We start from the raw sequence: 25,374 nt of genomic DNA on the forward strand, positions 1-25,374 counted from the left end.
GAACGTTTTCACTATCCTACTTAGTTGCTTGCATTCTCCTTGCAGCAGGGAGCCATAATCATGCGCCTACATTTCTCTGTTCCAGACTTCGCACAAACACACAGCAAAAGAGAGCCTTGCCCCACCGACTTTACTATCCAAAGTCCTATGAACCTCAGGTCAAGAACAGTGTTAAAACACATTGCTAGTCTGGAGGATTAATATCTTAAGTAAAGTCAAATCTCTCAATACGTTAGGGATAACACATTGTTTCCACCACGATGAATTTTCTGACTGCAAAAGCTATACTTGCTGCTGTTTCTTACTTTTTTGTTTATTAAGAAAAAGGAAAAAGTGCTAGAAATTATCGAAGTAGCATACAAATACCCAAGCAGAAGCAAGGGGGCTATGCTCAGCACACAACCGTTTGCAGGAAAAATTCTTTACCAACAATTCAGTTTCTCCTGTATGCAAAGCTCTAAACACAGGAGTTCAGCTGGATGTACCGTTGCAGACATCTATTTATTCGTTTCAGACTAATTCTTTGCTATCAGAGATACGGGGCCTACATACCCAGTCCTCATGCACTTCTCAGAATAAAATATCCTGGCAGCAATGTCACAAATGACTCATAAGTGGTGGTTTCCTTCCTACACAAGCCAATTCTGGCAACATACCCTTTGGTCTTGATGTTATCCTCCTGACGTTGTACTCAAATGCCAGCAGCCATTCATTCATTTATTCCTTTCTTCACAAGGTAGGAAGACGTGAAGCTATCAAAGAGATCTGCCAATAGCCCGTAAGGCCTGATTATGCTTTTCTAGGCTTTGGAAATGAATCCAAGGAAAAAAAGCCATCAGGTTCTGATGTCTTTTCTTTGTCACATTTTGTTTGGGTTTAGATGAAAAAAAAAAATTAAAAAATCCCTGTTTCCCTTTTCCTGCTTGCATTCCCTATGGGCACTCTGGCAGCTTGACAAAATAGTGACTGAGAACAAGCGCTGCAGGGCCAAGTCTTGGCTGCAGCTGAGCTCCGCACGGGGAGTGCCGTGGAGCTGCTGGGACACCAAAGGGAGTAGGTGATATGCTACGCAGACAGGCTGGTGTTTGCACCCTCAATTCCCTGAATACTCCTCATGGGACACTCGTTTTAGTTTTTGCACAGAACACAGCAGAAGCTTCAGCAGCGCTCAGAGTGGCAAGGAAACAAGCAGCTTCCTGGGGGCAGAGGTGGCTCCATCAGCCTCTGCCCATGGCACCAGAACAATCTGGTGACAATCTGGGACTGCTGTAGTGCATATTTAGCTTTACCTTTCAGAAAGAGCAGAAAAACTTATTTAGAAATTTCACGTTTACTTTTAAAAGTAAGCCCTTGAAAGCCTTTTTTTTTAAATTCTGAAATGTAAAGCTGTTCTTGCACCTTAAGTACATAGGAACTGCCATCTTGGATCAGACCAAATGTCCTTCCAGCCAAAATTCGGTTTTCCCTTTGGAGAGCTACTGAGGGTTGAGCTGATCCTGCTACAGAAGTGTCTTTTACAACACTGAGAAACAGTTGTTAATACGTAATTGTCAACTCAGAGCCCAGCATTGTATTTGTACAGTTAGGACTGTTTTGTCCTGTGTGCACCCATTTATTCCCATCCACTTTCCTTTGCCTTTTTGTCATCAGTTGTTCAATGTCTCAAGAACCTTCTGCAACTCCTCGCAGGCAGCCGTCCTCCTTTACTACACTAAAGACATCAGGTCAGCAGCAGCAAACCTTGTGTCCCTCTTCCCCCCTTTTCTAGATCATTTTTGAGAATGTTGACAAGTTGAGATCTTTGCAAGGATCTTCTGGTAACCTTTTTCCATTACAAAAATAATCATTCATTGTCACCACCTGCTAGTTATTCATTGATGAGTTTCTCTATGAACTGCTTAGTTTCTTTAGTAGTTTTTGGTGAGGGATCTTGTAGGCTGCCTATTAGAAATCCAGGAAGACAACATCAGTTGGATCTCTTTGTCCATACACTTATGATAAATTCAAATAACTAGCATTTTTGTAAGACATAACTCTTCCGTCTTATATTGCAATTATCCATGTGCCTCCTAATTCTATTTTTGAACAGTTTCTATTCATTTTCCTGTTAGAGATGCCAGGCTCAAGCCTATTAATAATGTTCTATAGGAACTCACCCCAATTCAGGATAAACAAAGTATCTTACAAAGAGTCTGAATTAAAGTTCCCATCTAATGATAATAGCCCATACACACTAATATCTGTATCCTCAACTTTGAAACATTAATCTTCTTCAGTGTGGAATCATTTTGTATGCATACGTTCACATATGCATATGTATGTATATAAAATTTTCACACAATTGACCAATCAACGCATCCCTTTATCGGCATGGAGAATCAACCTCCAGCCTAATCAAACCAATGTTTAGGAAACTTTTGCTATAAAGCTGACACTAAACACAATTTCACAAAAGAAATAGATTACATTTAATTTATGTAAAACTTGTAACTACAAATTCTTACTGTTTCAGTAATGCTTTAATTTTTTTTTCCTAGTTCACTTCCTTTTCTTTTAAGTGTCAGACTTTTAGACAAATCCTCGAATTGGGGCTTGCCAAGCGTATTCCAAAGTCGCACCACAGAAACAAATCATAAGCACAGCAGCTAACAAACCTCTGCAGCCATCCAGGAAAAACACATATCCATCATATGTTTCTTCCGCCTGAATTTCAGTGTAATCTGTTTTCCTGCATTTGTATTTCCTCTGGGAAGGCAATAAACGCTTGCATTTCCCAACAATTTATCCTACCCCGTCTCTCTCTCAAAGCCACTCTATCACCACTGGGGAATTAAACTACAGAGAAAAAACAAAGCAGAGTAAAGCTGTCTGAATCTGACATTCTCTACCTCATTGACCGCGTCAGCAGTCCCTCAGCAAAATTAGTGTTTTAGAGCATATGACTTAACTGCATCGATATAAAAAAAGGCTAGTTTTCAACTTCATCTACTTGCACATTTTTCATGTGGATAAGCATGGTAGTTACATGCCATGGATGCTTACACAAGTCATTTATTCATTTTTTATATTTATTAATTAGCTCATTCTAAAGAGCTTGGAAGATACACTCTTGGTCAATAAATAAATGTACAATGTTCAGATTGTTGCCCATTTTGGCTTTAACAAAAATGTCCAAAATATTATTATTTGAATCAGGAAATATTTGGTAAAATGAACACAATTTGGTTGGTTTGTTTCTAGTATAGGGAGAAATAAAAATAGTCACAGATAATTACTCTGCTCTTTATAACTCAGAAGCATTATTCCTATTCTGTTCAACCACACAAAAAGTTTAAGGAGTTCCTATCGACCAGTGACTGCTAGCAGATTGAGTTTGACCTAAAATATTTCTAATAGATAAAGTTAGAACAGGACATATCTCTCAAAATACCGACAACATACTAATGGAGTACAATAAAGACATACTTCCAAAGGATTGTTGTTGTGCAAGAATTAATAATTCCAGGATGAATATGTGAATTTATGCATTTCCACCAGATTTGGAAACATTGATTTTAATTGTGGTTACTGCCCTTCCCAAGCCTCTGGTGACAGCCAAGTCCCAGCTGAGAAGCTCCCAACTTTGTCCTATCTCTGGCAACATAAATGTGAACTGACAACTTTTTAAAAAGAGGGAAACAACAGGAAGGGAACCGCACCTTTGCAACGCTCACAGCAAGCTCCTCTCTGCTTAATTACGAGAGCACAGTCCTTGGAGAGCATCGGACACTTCTCTCTCTTGCATGTCACTTCCTTATTCTGGGGGGGGAAAAAAAAAAAAGACAAAAGCTATTGCAAGCAAACCAAATCCACGGCTCAGTTCCTTGCAACTCAGAAAATAAAATGTGAGACTAGCAATTTGCTCTTCCACTTCAGGAGAGGTCCTTGTGATTCAAAATACTTTTCTCCCCTTGAAGGAATGCAGTAGCAGACAGTCTCTGAATTATCCAGGAATTCAAGTAAATGGTGTTTAAACTCCACTTAGACAGTAATTTATAACTGCTACCCATCATAGTACAGAAAACGTGCCCCACTGAAGAAATCCACTTTACTTAAATGAACAACTAGCTACATGATGCGCTTGTTAAAATGTCCTCAGGGTCTTGAGGTGCTGCCCTGTGAACTGCACAGCTCAGGAATTGTTTCTCACGATGTCAAAAGGACAGACAGCTGAGGAAGAGGTGGCAACCTCACAGAAAACAAAACCCTCTGCCACTGCTGAAAGTCATTTTTAGCTGATGGTATTACCTAGCTACCCAGAGGGTCTTCAAAAGAGCCTACTATACACTATACTAGAAAAGAGACTACTGTAATTCATCTTTCTCCCCAAAATGGTGAAAATGAATGAAACAACACAAGCAGGCAGAATCACTGTACATTATAGTGTCATCTTTCTACGGCAAAAAGCCAGCGATGGCCAAGGCCAAAGAGCACGTTGACCACATTAAGGAATGTCAATAGAGGATGTGCAACAGCGGGCAGGAGAAATACTCCATTTATAGTCTGGCTTGCCCCTGTGGTGTCAACCCTTCTGGTTATCCCTGCCTTTAAATGAGGGCAGAAAACAAATACTTTTGGGGTTTCTTTCAGTAAAATTTTACTACTTGAAATTCCCGACTGAAAGTAGCCCTCTGAAGTGACCTCCACCTGTAATTAGTTGCTCAGTTCATTAAGTGACACAGGTGGCCATTTACTAGATGCAAACACCCACCTCACCCAATCTTATTACTTAATTAGAGACCAAAAAATCAAAGGGCTAGAAAAATGTAAATCATACAACTAAAGGAAAAGAAACCGTGCTTTCCAGTCTTTTTCTTTTGCTCCCTGTGGCCTTATTCAAGGTGCCTGTGAAGGATAACACACAGCTTTTATTACACTCCAGCTCTTTGTCTAAAATCAGAGGTTTATTTTCTTCAAAGTCACTGCCTGATCTGATGGGAGCTATAAAGGCACTTTAATCTTATCAGTGTTTAAACGAGGACTCAACTCTCACCAAGCCCATGTGAAATCAGCAAATGAGAATCAGGCCCTAAAGTGCAGCTGCAGCGACACAAACAACTACTGTAAAAAGCCAGGTCACTACTACGTGCTGGCTGCTCTGCATCACTCCAGCATTGCAGAGTAACCATAAATGCAATTTAAGTGGCGAATTTATGTCAGGCCTGTAGCTCTGGACTGGCACAAAGCAGCCATGGCACAGCAGTGCAAGTGGCTCAACAACTTCTTTTTAGAGTGAAGGGTGAAGTCTTGGTTCCCTTTATGTGAACATAGTGCCGCCTCACTTTGCCTCCATAAAGCCTGGTGAAGGGCAGTAGAATCAGGTTTACCAAATCGACTACACACAGTCTGTATTTTAAAGGGTTCTGCTAAGATCTGATTCTCTTTAATGAGAGTTTGCTCAAGGAAAGATTTAATGAGCCTAGTGGCCCTGTTACCTTTATCTGTTGGAAAATCTTCTGCGTCGTGAAAGTGGGTTTGAAGAAACAGCAAAATTCAGTTTAGACTATGTTCCTTCGGAGAACATGATTTACCCAGCTGCAGCATGCATCGTGGACCACCATGCATCTGCATGGTGCCCTTCTGGGCCAACCTAGCTGGGTAGGACCCACAGCAGGGGGGCCAGCAGGCATCTACCCCTTGGACTCCCTCTTCAAAGGGAGAAACCATTATTGCAGATGGCAGGGAGAGGGACAAGAGTAGAACACAGCTCCGTATTTCTTTTTGTTCCCTGGTTCCCAGGAGACTCCTGGGGCAAATGTCTCATGCAGCCCAGCTTCCCACCCTCTCCCCAGAGCACCAGCTGCCTCCCTCTGCCCTCAGGTACATCCTGACGTCGTTGCTTCTTGTTGGTGATACAAAATGTTCCTAAGGATGACCCCGACACACGTATTTCAAACAGGAGCTACTTGCTAGTTACTGTTCCTAACTAGAAGTCTCCTGTTTGGCCCAGATCACTCCAATCGGAAATCTTCTCTGCCAATGACAAGTTTGGTACCATTGAGCCAACACAGGGGGGCAGCCAAATTTAGATCTTACTCTTCTTCCCTTATCACCAGCAACGCTGGTGGCTCAAATCCAAACTCAGGACCTGTATTATGGGTGAGGATGGAAGTAACTGGAAAGAGGAGCAAAACTGAGCCAGGCTGTACAGCCTGGTGACTGGGAGGTTTCCTGGGAGGGAAGATGATTTTGCAGTTCATGTCCTGGTACCAAGGGCTGTTTTACATTAAGCAGCTGTTCCACGTAAAGTACATTAGTGGCCCGTAGTGCAGTGACAGGAATGGAAGGGTCCTCCCCGCTTGGAGGGTCTCTTAAGCAGATTCATATTTCCTTTCTTTAGCTGAGTAGACCTTGAAATACTTGCTGCTCAGTGACCCAGCTTCAGCAGAAGAGGAGTTTGTTCTTCATGCTCCCAAAAGCCACTGGTCCTGACAGAGAAGATGCTTGTGGGGAAAGTGGCAGGCAAATCTTTGAACGGCCTCTGGAGGTGAAGGACACTGAACCTGGATCGCTGTCTCAAAGATGAATTGCTATGGCATGGTGCTAAAAGGTGGGCAGGAGGTGCCACACTCATACACCACTCCCCCCCTTTTTTTTTTTTCCTTTTTTTTTTTTTAAAGAGAAGACCAAGATCAGCTCTATCCCTTGGAGGAGAAGCTGCAGCCTCCTGCCTGCAGACCTAGGTCTGTGTATCTTAGAGCCAATCTTTGCCACCACAAGAAGGGTGGCTAAGCCCTAAGCCAGGTGGGATTTGCAAAACTGTTATTCCTCCTCTCAAGCTGGTATTATAGGTGAGCCGCACACAGCTCCGAAACTGGCTGTTTCAGCTGCCACCCCGAGGTGCCTAACTCCCTGCCATCAGGGCTGGGCTGCTCTTCCAGGGTGCGAGGTACAGCGTCGTTCAGGGCTGCATGTCCCATGGCTCCTTTTGGGGATTTTTTGCTGAACATAAAGTAGAGCCACAATTACAACATACTGCCTCAATGTAGTCTTCACAGCAAAACCCCTATTGTAGTACACAGAGATGAGCGTAGCTCTGGGGAAACGCAGACGAGTACCTCTTGCTTCTTCTAGGACCAGACTTAACCCTGACGTTCTTTCCAAAAATCCTGTTGTTTTATCTCACTGCTGCATCTTCTGGAAAACTAGGCCAGCAGATGTGGAGGAAAGGGTTAATGTACCGTGCAGACAAATCATAGGACAGCAGCAGATAAAACAGGACTGGTAAATCATTGTTTAGTCTATTGCAGTCAGGCATTATCCAGTACAGATCTCCTAGGCCCACTGGGTGTAAAAGTACAAAGATAAAACAAAGAGCAATTGTCACCAGGAGGTTTTTCTTTTCCTTCACCCTGTCGTCCAAAACACGGCTCTGAATGTGTACTGTCCATCTGCTTGCTTTGATTTTGCTGCCTCCTTCCCTCCCATTTACCAAGGGCAAAACGGAGGGTGAGAGCAAATGGACTTCAGCAACAAATCCTTTCTTTCCAAATACATCCCCTCCTACCCCCAATAATCATAACATTTTGCTACTTGTCCCAACCACACATTTAAAAAGTTGCTAAGTAGCTGCGTGCAGGAGAGCTGTATTACCAAACCTCCATCTGTGTTGTCAACAGTGTCTCTGGAGTTGTTGAAAGCTCTTAGATACTTTGATTTTTGCTGTTCTTAAGAGAAAACTTCTTAGACAGCAACATTCAGAAGCCAACAGTTATGGGAGGGTAGGGGATTTTTTTTTTCCTTTTGTTTAAAAGACACGCACTCTGGCACTGAGAAGTGTAGAAGAGACACATGGCTCATAAATACATAAACTGTTTGCTAAATCAGAAACCTGGGAGTCAGTCAAAATGCATAATAGGATCCCAAGATTCATAATAAATAACTTTTAATTATGGTCCTGCACAATAGTTATTTTAAACAGATGGTTTATAGATTCACATCTGGGATATTTTTTTTTTTTCATTTAGTGCTCAGGCACACACACAGAAAAGGAGAGAACCTCAGCTAAGGCTTTTATTAATGTTGGAAAAATACGTATTTTTTTAAAAGAGGTTAGGCTGATCCAGAACAACACTGCCACAGCTGACGCAACTCCCCAGTCCACACTCGGCTCAGCAAAGGGTTCGCACTGGAATCCCAGACTCCCTTGGAAAGGAAAATTTAGGGAAGAGCTGGAGGATCACCCCAGACTCCTCTCCTGCACTCACCAAGCCTAACTGCTGGAGAATTCACTTTTTAAAGTGTTTGGGGAAAGATCAAAGTTTTGTTGGGTGCCCACGTTTCTCCCGTCCCACGCTTTGCCAGTGGGAACCAAAAGTCTCTTCTTTAACTTGGCATGCAAAGGTGATGTTAAATTCCCATACAGGAGAGATACACTAACCAGACCTAATACCAGTATTACTGCTTCACGTTACCTTTACTACATCCTTCTCTCAACACAATTTGTTCACCTTCCACATACACCTCATATTTTTACCTTCTATCAAAGAACTCCACACAAAATAGCCGATTCTGGTGACAAAATATATCACACTAACGGCCTTAAACTCATGTGGTACAGTTAAATAAAATGCCAACATGAAAAGAGAAAGAAAAAAAAAAGGCACTAAAAAGAAATCTGAATATTTGGCAGAGGTCTTGGAGAGGACACGTGCCAAACCACAGCTTGGAAGCCGCAGCCAGCTTTCTACAGGGTTCCCCACCGGGCTCCTGCTGGCTCACAGCAGCCACCATGAGGATGGCTCTTTTCAACCTGGATTTGGCTTGGAAGAGGAAAAAAAAAAAAAAAACAAAACAAAACAATCAGGAGACCGCTTCGTTTCTTCAGGGCTGTACCAAGGAGCACCTCCATCAGCAGTACCCCGAGCCTACTGTTCTGCCATCACAGCTGGCTGCTGAAGACCTTGCAGATGTGGCTTCTCAGGGGGCTACATTTCCACTGAGAGTCTCTTGTTTTCTTTTTTTTTTTTTCCTTTTTATGTATTAAAAATGTTTTTAGGAGTCTCACACTGCATTTCTGATATCCTGAGGTTATGAACTATTTATGTTGAATAGGAAAAATGTTGCTTAAACTTACATTTAACCAGAAAAAAGGCTGTGGAGAGAAAAATACTAAAAGCAACAGGGACAGATTAGGTAGAAAGATGAACTACCATTAATGGCTAATCCTGAAAACATTCATTTTTTTACCATTATTCGTCACAGTCCCGCTAGTAACTCTGACAGGACTCCTCACCAAGTAGCTCAGAGTGTCCTTAAATTTCTGCCAGGAGATTCCTGTGGGATCATCCACCAAAACAACAGCAATTTTCAAACAATGGCAAAAGTTACCCCCGGGGAATTTGGGATGCAGCTTTCAAATGTGCACATATGACCTTGGGAAAAGAAAAAAGCCATTTAAAATTGATGAAGCAAGTGCACTCAAGTCACTTAAGCAACATCTCCACTGCAAGGCGTAGGGCAGGCTTAAACACAAGTCAAAGCACGTCACATGCCATGACCCGCATGTTCTCCGGCCATGCTGCTGGCTCTCTACATGTTGCACGTGGCCAGAGCATCTTCTCAAGTGTGCGCAGAGCCGCACTCAGTCCATGCAGGCCCCAGGACCAAAGGTTTGGGCCAGCACTGGCCACAGGCTCCATCCCTTAGCAAAGCTTGGGAGCACCAGGCTCCCACACGTGTGCCTGCACCTATGCTTACATGCAGACAACCCTGATGTTGGGCCAACTTGAACTCAAGAACAGGCTCAGACACGTGTGTAACTCGTGGTCTAGACAAACCCCACAGTGCTTTCTGAAGATAGTACCCTTGCTCCTTTGGCACTTCTGCCTGGAACTCACCGGCTCGGGTCCGATTTACAAACTTCCCTTTAATCGACGGAGTTGATGCAAGCAAGCAACCCCTGCTAATACTGTGGGACTGCTGTCTTCCATGAGCATTTTTCTACCCGAGCAAGAGCCACACAATTTGGCTTCAGGGAGGAGACACCACTCCCCAAGGAGAGATGTTAACAGACATTTCGAACCACTGTCAAGGGAGATGAGAAAAAAAGGTCTCATTTCCCTTGTTCCCCTCCAATGATCTGTTTTTTTTTTTTACCTTGCAAAAACAAATTTTGTGGGTACAATAACAAAAATGGGTTAGCACACTAGGCGTGTTTTTAAATTCAAGGTGGAAAAAATATTTCCTTATGCAACAATGTGTGTTCTCTGCAAGATGATACAGTTCTCTCCGTTTACCCACATAAACCTACAAACACCAAGGCATATGCTTTACCACACAGAGAGAAAAGTCCTATTATTTTAAGCATGTCTTCAGTTTCAACGGGACGACTCACAGGAGTGAAGCCAAACACATGCTTCAGTACTTTCAGCGTTAGGTCCTTGCCCATGGTGCAACACGACCGTGATTTCAGCATGAATTGCAATAGATGCAAATGATGGTATTTCATCGGGAACAAAATATGCCAGTTCAGTCCACAAAGTCTCTTTTTCCTTTTCTGAGCAGAGCACACGGTAGCCTCCGATTTATCCCCTCATCCCTGTAATCTCTTTAGCTTATCTGGCCACCCTGAGGGCAAGCAGGGAGGAGGCTGCAGCTCTCCCTGCAGTGGTGCTCAGCCAGCATGAACCACCCCCTTCATAATTTGAGCTCTCCCCACTCCCTAGGAAAAACGATTAAAACAAAGGCCCTGCTGAAAGATGACACCGAATTTCACTGCAAATGGGTATTCCCCACCGCTGTGAGGAAGGCATGTGTATATGCAAGTCATTCAGGACACATCACTCACAACCCCTTATAGACTGAAGAGATTTTATTTTTTTTTTCTCTGCGTTTAATGATGTTCACCAGCATGAGGAAAGGGACCTGGGTGGCCTGCTGCAATCCTGACACTCCCTGCCAGCAGCCTGCTGCACTACTACGTGGTGAAAAGAAAGCGCTTTCTTCCTCTTACATTTGTTTGCGTTAACACAACTGCTGAGGCTGCAGCTGGGATCGGGGTCCCATTACATCAGACATCTCCTAAGCACATCGCAGGACTACATCCCTGCTCCAGTGCGCAGCCAGACACAGCCAGACGAAACGACCACAACTACAGATTAAGTCAGCGACAAAGCCAGAGCAAGATCCAGGCTGCTTAGCTCTCAATCTCCCTGCCTCCACCTCAACCTCCAAGTGCCACTTCGGATGAGAGCTCTTCAGCTGTAAAGTTAAAGGCAAAACTCTTTACCTGTCAACAGAATAGCATGATGGTCTTCTAGCAATAACAGACACGGTCTTCACAGGTTCCAGCAGTTCATACTGTCATCTGAAAAACTACCTATAGTAATCCAGGAGCCAGGTTTCAGGGAAGGGGTACACACTGGGGTTCTCATGGGAGACCACACCTTTGCGTTTCACAAGATGCGTGCATTTAAAATTCATGGCTTCTTTCTGTGAACTTTAAATGTGTTTTTAAACAAATAAAAAACATATTAATGGTTTTTCTACTTTGTCAATAAAGAATTCGTATTAATTATCAGCCACCTAAATCTGACACCAATACCTAAGAAAACAGCAGTCACAGGAAAATACCTGTTGATTTGAAGCTCAGGGTGCAAACCTGTACCTGCGCTGCTGGAAGAGATTACAGCTCACTGACCCAACCCTATGAGTTTACAATCTACCCCTTGACGGATGTTTCCAGTCACTCAGATCAGCCAGCAAAACTTTTTGGATGATCACTGCCCAACTCATTTTGAGCGAAATGAGTGGTCTTGAAAGCACGGTCCAGCCTAGCCTGGTTTACCCTGACTGAAGCCAATGGGGTGGAATTCATTCTCCGAGGGAAGGGACAGGCAGTTGAAGGCCATAAAATCTTCCACTGCCTTAGCTCGATCCAGAGGCCACCCGCACACAACTGGAGTCAGCAGATGTGGAACAGCATCGCTGCTCTGGGTGTATTAGCTCCTGGAGCATGCTGCTCTGCTGACCCCCTTTAAGTGCCATAGGATGGCTTGGAGAAGAAGGAGTTTGCTCAGATCATCCCTGAGATAAACTGGTCTGAAAACACTCTAAGTAAATTCTAGCCCAAAAAATTCTTGAAGATGGCACTGATGAATTATCAAGCTGATTTCATAGAGGGTAAAGCATATCATGCCAAAGGTTTAAAATAAATTAAATCATTTTAATTCAACAAATTTTAGATCAAGCCACAGTGTCATCTTCTGTCCCATCTCAAAAATTAACTCAGTCCCATCAAAAGAGTGTCCTAACAATACTCTACTACTGTTTCTTAACTACTGCCACCGTGGTCCTAAAGAAGTGTTCAGCTTATTTTCCAGCAGATACTGCCTATGAGAAAAACAAAACCATTAATACAATTTTAAAAAGTACATCAAAATCTGAGTCCATCAGTTCAGAATTCCTATTTTTGGACGAGATAACTGTACCTTCTATTACAGACTGAATACTGACCGCTAGTAATTTTTCTTCTACTGCTGTGAATTAAAACGTCATTTGACGTTTATTTAAAAGAGATGCATTGACTGTTTTTTTTATAAATATCATTTCATCACTTTTTTATGGGCTAAATCTACAAATATATTATCCAAACGACAGTTACTGGCCATTGCATCTTTATTGCCTTCTCTGTCTGAAGTCTGCTTACTCGGCCCTTACACTGGAGATTTAGGCAGTGGCAAATGCTCCAGTTTTGGGCTTGAGCCTGTTCTAAAAACTTTGAACAAAGCAGCCCTTGAGGCCACGTACTTCTTAAAGGATTTAAAAAGCCCAATGGGCCTCCTAACTTACTCTGCAACAAGTCATATCCCATGAAGAAATTCACTTCTGTACAACACAAGAACAGGGCTAGATTAAAGAAAAGGGAAGAAAAAAAAGCAAGGTCCCCTGCTGCTCTGTCTGGCCAGAATCATGTCTTTTACTGCCCATATCCTCTAAAGAAACGATGCTCTCATGATATATTACCCTAATACATCACCAAGTGACAGTTTTCTCATGATACTGTATCCTCAAAGATGTGATGCATGCCAGAAGCAGCAACAGGAGATCTCAGCTAGGGGAGGGAAGGGGGTGGGGGGTATTTTCTTCCAAATTTTTTATCTACAAGTTGTTTTTTTAATGTTATTTTCTCAGGAAAATCCCTATCAATCCCAGCTTCGTAATCCAGAGGACTCCTAGAAGTTTTGCAGTAGTAGCACAGCTTTTAAACTGGAAAGCACCAAAAAAACCCCTTCTTCATTTAATTGAAGCAAGTTTTGAAATAGGACCAAAACGCTTGAGGAACAACAACCAAATAAAAATAGTAGCCCAAAAGAAAGCAACAAGAGTCTGGTTTCTATTATAAAATTATTTAGCCAAGAGGCCTCCAGACACTGCTGTTTTAATGAACTTGCAAGTAAACTGAGCGCTGACCCCGCATTTGTTTTCTTACCTGATCTCGCCTGCGCTACACACTGGTATTAGGAAAAAAGAGGAGGTTATTCACAGCAGTCTGCAGAGAGAAGGGGGCAGCCCCCAGCTTGTCGGTCTGTATAGAGGGGAGTGGGAAGAGGCAAGGACCAAGAGCATTTCAGCCAGGACTCCTTGAAGGGGGCAAGAGCTTTTGGGGTCTTTTAATGCTGCCTTCAACTCACAGGCTTACTCCTTTTTGCAGACACTGCTCTGTGCTAGTAACACCTTTGAGGGGCAGCTGGGAATCCTAACTCTTGGACAGCTTGTGGCAGCAGTCATCCTCAAGCAGGCTTCATCCAGTTGGACCCAGCAAGAGAAGGCTCAAGGTCACAGGAGAATTTAGTCAGAAACTTATGCCACAATGATGTTTATTTGGCATGTCTCATTTCTATGGGCTTCTACTTCATATCTACTCAGCCTTCTGATGGATGCAAAGCTTCCATCAGATGCAAAGAAGAAAGGTGGAATGAGTTTTCCTTTGTTGTGATCAACTGCACTGACAAATTAAGTTTAGATTTTTACTTTCAAATCTTCAGCCAGTGCTGCAGCTAATAGAAGTGTATTTTAACTTGCGAACTAAGCAAAAGCGATATGGAAGTCATTGAGAGGAAACTAAAAGCCAAAGCTGTCAAAGTCACTTTCACAGTCTTTGAGCTGACTTTGACCATATTTTGTGGCCTGGCCCTCGCTGCTTTTGGGTGAGATGTAGCAGCCCTCGTTCACAGCAGTGATCTCTTAGCCACATGACAACCCCTTTGCAGTCAATGAAACCACCCACGCGAGTTCAGAGGTTTGAGCTGAGCTCTTCAGCGCAGACACATGCACAATGCCCTATGTACTGGGTAGACCCAGTTAATTAAACAGTTATTTTTAAATGTTGCTCTGGAAAGAAGTTTGCTGTCCAAAATAAGAAACTAATATTGCGCAACCACTTTCTGCTTGAAAAATCCAGTGGTTAAAACATGTTTTTGCATAATCGTAGCCCTGCAGGGACAGTTCTCACTTCTGAAAGCAAATTCCCTTCTTTCTGTTTTGCACATGTACAAACAAACAGATTCTGTTATGTCCAAAGCTTTCGAATCTCAACTATAATAATACATTGAATAGAAGCCATACAAGCAGATTTTCCCTCAGCCTGTGTTCCCTTCACTCCTTCCTTTCCCCTGCCCCACTTGCACTGCTGGAAGTAAAAAAAATACCTGTTTCTGACAAGTAAATGGAGCTGACATTAGAGCAAAACTGTAAGGTGAACGGGGTATGTGCAAACCATTTGTCATCTTGACAAAGTGATTTTCGGTCACCAGTGGGACACTTTAAAGACATCTGAATGGTTGGCCTTGACCACCAGCATTTCTTACGGCTTATAAAGGGACCCATGGGACCGAGAGCACAACCTGCTTTTGGAAGTGACTCCTGCTGTGGTACCTCTTGATAGATGTAAAGGCAGTGTGATATACCAGGTGCCATTAAGATCTTTGCTAGCAGGTTATATTTACGTAAGTATGGAGCCCAGATAGCATCTTGTTAACCCAATTAATGAGACTCAAATGTCAGGAAAGGGATTATGCCTGGCTGGAAGTCCACAGCGTTCGTGAGGCAGTCGGAGATTATTTCATTGTGTGGGACAGCACTGTTCTTTTTGAAGAGCAAGAACTCAGGCAGCAACGCTACTACCCGGGCAGCTGGGGGAAACCACAGGGCAGTTGGAAAGATGGTCTGAAATCCAAAAGTTTCACACCTTTAGCATAGGAAGGGCTCTTTATGATGAGAGACTCAAGTGGCATGTAAAAATGGGAACCTGGGGCTGAATAGAGGAAAACCAAAAAGTATCTACCTGAGGTCTTAGAAACTTAATTTTTTATTAACTGTATCTTCCTCTGCAATAAGAGAAGGCTCGCATTGCCAAGTCACAGCCCGATCTGGGTTGGAAGAGGAACAAAGTTTCATCCAGTCTGTCCACACTGCTGCGTTTTGCATGGGCAATTGAAAAGCACTTCTCTAGCCCAGAGAAGAGCAGGAAATTTCCTGACCAAGATGAGATCACTAATTTCTGCATCAGTGACTCTTGATGTGCTTTACAATAAACTCTTTTTCTCCCACAGCCTCCAACTACTAAGCTGTATGACATAAGAGGAGATGCTCCTGTCACCCAGGTCAGAGCAGTGAACCTTGAAGGGCACAGAATGAGGTACCTGGCCCCAAACAGAGTGAGAGGTTTAGGGTACAGTCTTGTACTCAGCAACTCCTGTAAGCTCTCTGCTTGGCATGTCGGCTGTAAGAAATCAGTGTTCTGCGTTGTCTCCTCATGGAGGAGACAAGATGGTTAGCATGGGCTGCTTAAGCCAGCAGCCCAATCTAAGCACTATCCAGTGGGTTAACCTAAATACTTTGATAGTAACAGTACCTTATGGCCACAGTCACAAGTTGTCCACAAACACACAGTAGTAATATTGTCTCCAGAAGATGCTTAAACTCCTTTTAAACGTCTGGTTCTAAAGTCATACATAGCTTTTCTGGAGCCACTTCACATCCACGTTCTCTCAACTAAAGCTCTGTCTCACCAGTAGTTTTTGTGCTGTCTTGTATGTAAGAGGTAATGCCCAGCAGACAGGCTGGAGCTGCCTACCCATCTCTCCAGATGGATGCCTTCCAGCAAACCTGCCTTTTGTTGTAAGCGATCTGCTTTCTTTTTCCCTTTTTGGCTCCTGCCTTTTTGTATTTCCATATGTGGACTGGTTTAATTATGCCAAGAAATCTGATGACATCAAAGATACTCGCTTTATACTAAAATGATTACATATAGTTTTAGGCACTGAATCTATACCCTTCTTGTAACAACCAATACATAAAACCACTCCAACTTCTTACTACCACAGCCTAGAGTTCTAGATATTTTTTCAGTTTCCACTACAGATTGATTTTTGGGTCAAACAATTTTTTTGCTTGAGGATTGGAAACCTTGCTGAGTTAAATGGGACATACACAACCATTTTTCCAGAAGCTATACAAATCACACACTTCTATTTCCTACGTGTTTCCATGTTAAGCTCTGGTTCAGTATCAGTGCGCTACGCTGCATCCTAAATGTCCACATCAGCAAGTTTCTCCAGAATTGCTTAATGTGTTTAGACCATAGGCAAACTATGCCTCAAGCATACTTCTGTTAAAAAGGTTTCTTACGCTACCGCACCGTCAACATTTTGATGCATAATGATTTTAATTGTCCAGCATTTTTTTTTATCCACTGCTTTTACAAACAACCTGTCCACCAGCCCTTGGTTTACAGGCTAAAAAAACTTGCATGCTTCGTATTCTGCCTGCCAACGTAATTTTATTCATTTATTTTAATCAAAAGCATTTGCCAGATTGAATCACCAATCCACCTGACCAAGTTAACTATATTTGGGTGGGGGGAGGGAAGTGTTAAATATGAAAATGATCAGCTGCGCACTGCCATACACAGAAAAAAATATCCTCTGTCACAACCAATGATCAACAGTCTCCCTGTAGTAGGAGAGCCAGCTGCTCTTACCAGTATTTTGGGTCCCACAGGCAATCCTTCAGCTAATAGCCTTATCTCAAGCCCAGCCACCCTGCCCACCTCCTTCCTGCCCCAATGATTTCCAAGCAGCACAACCTGGAGGTGTTTCATTAACTGACACAATCGGATCACAACCACTACACAGCCTTAGAGCAGTCATTTATCAGCTCTTCCCCCTCTTCCCCAAACCATGCCTCAACTGCACATCACGACCCAGACAGAATAAAGGAGCAGACAACCTCAGGACTATCAAGGTCTGTTATTCTTCAGCCGCTAATAAATCAGAAGACAAACCAGAAAAGCAGATGCAAACGTATGACTCTGGCCATCAGAATACACTTTGATGGTTCCAAACCTTGGGATAGATCCAATTCCCATTGAAGCCACTTAATATAATTGAATATAAAGATGTCAGGAACTGCTAAGAAACAAAACAAGAAAACAAAACCCAAAACACACAACTTTTAGCCTATGAGCTGTCAGAAATCTGATTTTCCTGGCCGGAGTTCTAGAACACATTGGTTTGCATCCCCCCAGGTGAGGAGGAGTGTGGAGCTGCTGCTTCCATGCCTCAAGGGACATCTTTAGCTATGGAAGAGGAAGTGAGCTGCACCGTGTACCATGTGGTATGGAGAAAGGGGTGAAGGAGCCTGGGGTCATGCTGAGCACCTTAACAGTCCTGGGCTGAGTGATACCTGGTTTCTGCTTTTCAGCGTGAAGTAGCAATGGCAGTCTTAAACTTCTCAAGTCTGGCACAGCTCCGGACATCGAAGACAACAAAGTGCTCGGCACAGAGAAATTCAGAACTGAAATGGAAGTGTCTATGTGATTGAGGAATTTACAATAAATATCCGATGAGCCAGGAGTTTCAATGCTGCAGGTTGGGGCTCATGCATACGTGAGGCAGCGTTGCTATGACACAACCAACTGCAGATGCCCCATGTGAACTAGACCTGCTCCGGAGCAAAATGCAGTGTAACCATGTAAGCACAGCTCTAATGCAGAGTTAAAGAAGACCTAATTCAATCTTCAGCATTAAAGCTTTGCAAAAAAGGTTTACTTAAAACAGGGACTCAGAAAAACTGGGGCCTCAATTTGTCAGGGGAAAACATCAGATCTTTCGCATTATTTTTCTAAACAACATTTTATCACACGTCCATCCTTTAGGCTCACAAGAACAAAATCTCCAACTCTATTTAATAGCACTGCCTTTTGCTGTAGCACTTTACAGCACAAACATATAATGCTTCCTTCTCTGAAGAAAAGTGCTACAATATAGAAAATGAAAACTACAGCCAGAAGGTTGATGTGTAGAACGGATGAGGAAACAAGTGAAGAGGATGCAAGTCATAGATGATGCATGAAGACATGTTATTTTTTCAGTGTGGCAGTCCTAGTTTAACAGCCCATTTTGAACCACTATCTAGAGCAAGTGGATTCCAGGCACATGGGGGAAATGGAAAAAAAAAAGCAAGAAAAAAGTCTAATAAATAAACCAGGTCTCAGAGCGCATACGAGATCAGCTCTTAGGGATGACAAGAAGAGATGGGGTCCATGCTGTACTCGGACCCAGAGCTCAGCACTTGATTCAGCTGGATGCAAAACGGCACACAGAGCTCACTCTGACAAATGGGCAGACTAGGAAGTTTTTAGCTGCAGCTAAATGCATAAGATGAAGAGTCCAAGAGGCCTCAGATGAAGTAATTACAGCAGCTACTAGGTACAATATGGGCAAGTACCAGTACGATAGTCATTTTAATAGCAGTATTACAGGTAAAAGCTTTTATACAATATTGTTTTTTCTTCACAATGGTCTTTTATTTGACCATAAGCTCAATATAACAAGGATGCATTTCCATTTGATTTTTTGGTTGTTGCTTAATATTTTTTTTCCCTCAAAAATTTCTATTAAAACATGATGGGGAAATAAAACCAGATTTTTGGAGGGGAAAAATATCTATTTTTATATAGCAGCACAAAGCAGAACAGCAGAAGTACTGACACCATGAACCATTCGCTTACAGGACCATAATTCTTAAAAAGACCATTAACAACTCAATGGAAGAAACTTGAAAGCTAATAAAAACTATATACAGGTAACTGTATGCTTTTAAAATGCCATTTTGATATTGGACCAGCTCTTTAATAATGTTTTTCTTATTGGCAATAAAAAAGTGCCTTAACTTAGACCGATCCATTTTGCACTTATTGTAGACACATTCCAAAGACATTTGCAACTTATATTACATTTTTCCATTTAGTTTATGGCATTTTTGTGCCCTTCATATTTTTCCACATATTATTTATACATTTTTAAATGTATTCTTTTGTATTTGAGTTCTCTGATCCTTTAATTATGCCAAAGAGAATCTCATTTCCATACTTGATGGATTGGATCTTCATCATCATTACAGTTACATATCACTAGCTCTCTTCCAGGAGGGCTTTGCCAAGACCTATAATCAGTTCAGCACTGTGGGCATATGGATGTTGCTCAATGCAGCTGACTCTATGCTAGAAATGTGCAAGTAGTGAACTCTTCACTGTCCCATGTGGTCTGAGAACAACATGAAATAGCTTCTTCAGATTTCCAGAAAGGCTTCATCATCATAAGCTGTCACATATGACGGCGCACCATGTCTCCAAACTAAACGTCACGATAAAGCAGAGCGAGCTGAAGGCAAACATACCGGCATAGGGATGTGCCACAGTCTGAGGCAGCTCTGGGATATGAAGCAAAGTGCAGAAAAGGACCACAGGTGGCACAGACACAACACCCAGCTATACAGTCCGTACTCATTCCTCAGAGGAGAAAACTAGATGAGATGTTGCACATGGTACTACTTGGCCAGGGTGGCCATATCTGTATTTGGGTCTAAACTGACTTGAACTCAATACTGCTGCTGGAAACTTAGAGAATCAAGCTAGAGTAACCAACTTCTACCATAGACAGTTTGTGTTTCATTCTCAGCCCAAACCTTGTCTTACAGGTGTCACGTGAATTAAGAACAATCGAACCTCCCTGAATCCTCCTTCAGGAGAGCCTACCAAAGCAATCACCTGCACAACAGATAATAAACCAGCTCTGGGCTCTTGATTCAATTCACTTCTCACTTGCAAAACCATCTTCATAGGGGGATTGGACTAGATGATCTTTCGAGGTCCCTTCCAATCCCTAACATTCTGTGATTCTGTGATATACATATATATACATACACACACACACGTTGTTCTTTGGTCTCCATGACAAAGCACATATGGGACACTCAGCTGTACCAGACATGGAGTTATGACTGGTTTTTGTTTTCAGGGTTTGTTTTTGGGGTGTGGGGTCTTCGTTTTTTTCATTTAAAAGATGGCATATACATCTGTATCTTTTTAAAACTGGATAAAAACTAATAAAGTTTTCATCATGTTGGAGCATGTTTGTGTTCCAGGAACCCTTCATACACCGATCAAAACAACATTCTCTTTTGCAGTAATACGGGGGTGAAAACTACCAGTACACTACCGTATCATAGGCTTTTTTGTCTCTTTGTTTGTTATTTTTGTGGGTGAAGAGAAAGCTGATTATATTATACAGTAATAAAGACCAAGAATATTTAAATTGAAAGAAGATGCAGTCTTGGTAGATTCTGTAGTTGATGTATGTAAACTATTGAAATTAAATTAAATAAAATAGGTATGAAAGAATTGTTTGATGATTTTTTTTTTTTTTTTTAATATGCACTACTCCACTAAAAGTCATCTGGGCCGCATTATACCTTGACGCAACACCAATTGAATCCTGATGTACTAAAACACTGCCATCTTCACGGAACATGTGTCAAACACTTGCTCTCAGGCTAGCTATGCACTTTCAACTTGTGTATTGTGCCACAGAAGTCATCTATGATATAGGTAAAGAACCCCAGCAAATCTAGCAGCTTTCTTGCTTTAGCCTGCAATGAGGAGACAGGGTTTGGGTATTTTTTTGGGGGGTGGGGAGGTGGGCAGGAAGGACCAAGGGCAGAGGTTATTTCTTCCATTTTTGGGTTTGCCTGCACTCGGTTTCACTACTCCGCCGGTTGAAGCTAGGTAGAACACTAGGTCTTACACTGACAAATTTAACATAATTTTTTACGAGGAAAGATCAAATTCTACATTGCACGTTTGGATTTAAAAGCGGAAACTTAAACTACAGAATGATGTTTCATGCTGAATAAAACTTACGCCAAGCAAAGCTCTGATTTCTAGTTTCCTGAGCTCCTGTCTCCAAACTTTTCTCAGGTTTCCAACACTTGGTTACATGTTCTGGCTCACATTTATTTCCTTCTGTTCTGGATTTAGGTGATAAAAGGTTGAGACATATGATTACCACTCCTCAGGTGCAGTTGGCAAGTTTGAGGCGCAGGCACGAGGGAAGTGGGGAGGAAAAAGGTGGGGGAAATGGCACTGGTTTAGATGTGGTTTGTCAAGATCACTACTGGCTTTTATCAGCTGTTTCTTGACACAACTCAGTTTGTTCTAAAGTATTTTAGAAAAATAAAAAAATAATAAAAGACCTTTTCTCCCCACAAAGAACACACCAAAAATAAAACCTTCATTCTCTTGAAAAAATAAAAAAAAAAGCTCTTGCGATGTGTAGGCCGCTGTTAGCTGAGGTGTACTTATCTATTTCCTTGCAGTACCTGGCTTCCCACCTGTCCCTTTCAGCTGGTATTTTTGGACCATTCATTTTAAAACTACACCCACCTTTGGCCAATGGATGGGTTATTCTTGGATCTCTGTTTCCTTCTGGCAAGGTGTTCAGGGTCCATGCAGATGATGATAAACGAACATGAAATGACATGGCATTCACCACCACTGGCACCACCGCCTGTCAGCGTCGTCACTGCCGAGCTCATCTCACCTCCAAAAAACTCAGCACTCAGAAGTTTAATTCAGGCTATGGTAATTCTGTGGGGTTTTTACATTCTCGTCCTATAATTACGCACAGGTTCTCATTTCACCTATTTCCGATGGACTGTAGCGTTTTTATGTCTTTTCCACGCGTATGCTGAAATATATATTTCTTGAAAGCAAATGCCATAATATCAGGTGTGAGCCTACTTCTATTTTGAGTTGTAGATACCTTCCAGCCAAAAAGCTGTACCAACAAAAACTCTTGCTGCACTTGATCATTTACCGTACTTGTACCAGAGCTGAACTTAAATATTCCATGCCTATTTTATATGCTGACACCCATATAAAAGAAATCTTTAACCAAAAGTTCTCCCAATATTCTGTTAATAGCATTTTCCCCCCTAACGTTTCAAAATCCTCAATATACATCTGCGCTACAAAAGAGTCCAAAACATACCAAAATGTGGTAAGTTTTCACAGTTATAAGTTTTGTTTCAACTAACAGAAATTCACCCATGCCTCCACTACCCTCAGCCTAAAACTTTCACATCTGAAATATAATGATCTGAACCTGTCCTACGAGACGTGTTTGGGTTCCTCAAACTGCACAAGGTGTGTGAAATGCTCCTATGGATTGAAATAAACTCATTTTTCCACAGATGTGGGAGAATATTTTTAGAAAATAATTTTTGCATTAGGTAGTGTAGTTATAATCCCTTCCAGTCTTAAAGCATTTAATAACTGGAATAAAAGAATCAGTTTCTCAAACTGGATCAATATAATTCTATTATTAATACCATCAAGATTATATATTTTTACCTATAATCATCATTGCCAATTCAGACAACTTCTTTAAAAGCCAAAATTTTTACAATCAGCTTCATAGCCCACAGTCTCACTACTTTGATTTTCAGAAACCAGCAGGACATGAGATTTTCTTACTATTGACCACTAAGCATAAAATAATTTCACAATCATATGTTCTCTAACATTTTTTTTTGGTACTGCCAAGGGCCATGTCATTATCTGAAATAATAGTTTCCCTTTTTTTTTTGACAACAATATTTTTTTCTTCACAGATTGGTTGACTTAGTCCTTGTTACTGCCCATAACATCCAGCATTTCCTTTCATTTGCTCACCTTCCCCTGATACAGAGCTTGATGCAGCTTAGAGCATTTTCCATCCTTTCATCAGAGAAGTCTTTAGCTATAAACACGGTTGCAACGGGATGCTCAGCCATGGCACTTCACAAGTAGGCCGTCCTGCACTTTTTACATGATCTAGCTTCAAGAAAAACAATTTTCCAGTGCAACTTCTCTGTTGTAACCATTAGCTCTACATACTAAGGATGCCAGTGCTTTCTCCAGGTGCTGTGTTTAACAGCATATAAGGTGGGCACACGAGAAAGCAGGTACGTTCAGTTGCCTTCAGCCTGCTTTGTGCTATTCCAGTATCTCAAACCCTATGGCAAGCCAGGTGGTGTGGGAGCTTTCAGGAGACAACATATCTCCTTGGAGATGCAGAACCACAGACATTCAAAGTGGAAGTGGGCAGAAGACCAAAGCACACCGGCTCTAACAGCATTTTGCAGATAGCAACAGCAAGTCATAAACCACAGTTCTCAAAACCTCTGGATCACAAAGTCAGCTCTAATTTGCCTTTGCCCATCCATGCCTCAGAACAAGCTCAGAAGAGCAGACACACCAAAAAACTGGCATCTGTGAAGCCTGCCCGTTGTCAGAGAGACAAAAAAGAAAATGAGTGTGTTCATACTGTGACTATACCACCCACGTCCACTTGTAAAGTGAAACTGCATGAAGTGAGAAGGGATGGCTTTGTAGTCAAACCATTAGACCAGGACTTCTGAGACCTGAGCTTTCATCACAGTCCTACAAGAAATTCTTTGTGGATAAACCACAATCTTTGACTTTGATTTTTTTCCTCAAAAAAAAAAAAAGGCCACTTCTTGCAGTCAGCTGTAATTAATGACCAGTTTTTTGGAGATCAAATTCATCTGTGTTTATTAAGTGCTTAGAGATGATTAGTTGGACAGCAATATACCATTGCTAAAGTGTTGTAATTGTAAAAGCTCACATTGAAACTATTGTCTTACAGATGTTAAAAATGACCATGTTTATGGGCATTATTAAGACCATAAAGTAGAGACGTATAAATTACAAATTAGGGAACTCTAGGTTTTAGCCATAGTGGCTTGTTCAGCTGGTGGTACTTGCGTACAGGGCTACAGTGTACGTTTACACACACACTCTTAGTCCTACCTGTTTCCTTATATTAAGGGCAAGCATCAGTGCTGTTCCGTGCACTCCACCACATTTCATTTAAACAAGCAGGGAAGTCCAAAACAGAGTTATCTCATGGTGGGTGCAGTGTCTTTTTATTAGAAAAGCATTACCTATACTTTAGAAATAAATTATTTGCTATGTACTATATGTGATGTCTCCAGCACATTTACCCCCAGTCCAAATTCACACATCACCATGACTTCTCTTTCCACGTGTTACAGCAGATGCTTAAGAATGAACTCGTCTTGTTTGGTAGCTAGGCTTGGCTGTCTCCAGGAGGTCCCCACCAGTGTCCCTTTTGTACTCAAGATTCAGGGTTCTGTGTTACCAGTAACTCCAAAACAGGAGCTAGGGGCTTTCTAAAAGCAGCACCCCCAGAAGCCAGTGTCTGCTCTGCCTGCCTTGTTCCTGTTCGTGTTCCTGTCATGAAAACCAGTCTGCCCTGTCTCCGCTAATCAATGAGAAAAGAACGCTTTTTGTTTTGGTCTTCCTACCAACATTTCTCAGTGGTGTATAAGGAATTGCATTTGTAATTGCTCTTTGCAGTCTTTGTTGCATTATTGCAACTTACCCATAACCTATGAGTTTTGAGTTTTCACCACATCTGCTCTTAGAGTAATAACCCTTGCTTTGCCCTCCCGACTAATTTAGCCTGTGAAGAGAAAGCTGGAGCCTGCTTTGCTTGTGCTGCCTGCCTCTTCCTCCCTTGCTAGGATGCATCCCTGTGCTCTGCAGTACACAACCTGCAGAGCCAGTTCTGTTAAACACTTGATTATTTGGTTCCAGCATTTCAGTTCTGTCTTCTCTCATTTGTGAGATGGGAAAGTCCTGGAAGGGCATTCTTTAGATATTCCTCTTCTTCCTAGAGCCATTCAGGTTTCCCTAACTTGTGCAGTTATTTATGGCAGCTTGCAGTCATGGAAATGTATCACCGCTACGGGAGACCTGCCATAATCCAATACAGTGTTTCAGTTACTCGCTTTACCGGTGTTTTTAACACAAGTGCCCTCTGTTGAATTTTCTGTCCTCTCCTGGACAGCAATTGCTTCCTTCCTGGAACAGCTGATTAAGCTCTCTTCTTAGTTGCTCACTTCTTATGATATGAACATCCATCTGGTTTGCCCTTGAAGAGTATGATCAGTCTTCCAGAGAAA

At 42.1% G+C, this 25,374-nt stretch overlaps 1 protein-coding gene across 2 annotated transcripts in view; it reads right to left on the bottom strand.

The window, feature by feature from the left end:
* BMPER (BMP binding endothelial regulator) overlaps window positions 1-25,374 on the bottom strand; it is a 148,987-nt gene that overhangs the window by 119,515 nt on the left and 4,098 nt on the right. For both annotated transcript variants that reach the window (XM_068405195.1, XM_068405194.1), the window contains exon 3: window positions 3,699-3,798. In XM_068405195.1, the coding sequence (XP_068261296.1) occupies window positions 3,699-3,798 (100 nt within the window). The remainder of the gene's footprint in view (window positions 1-3,698; window positions 3,799-25,374) is intronic.

This window comes from Nyctibius grandis, chromosome 7 (assembly GCF_013368605.1).
Source record: "Nyctibius grandis isolate bNycGra1 chromosome 7, bNycGra1.pri, whole genome shotgun sequence".
Classification (NCBI taxonomy): Eukaryota; Metazoa; Chordata; class Aves; order Nyctibiiformes; family Nyctibiidae; genus Nyctibius; species Nyctibius grandis.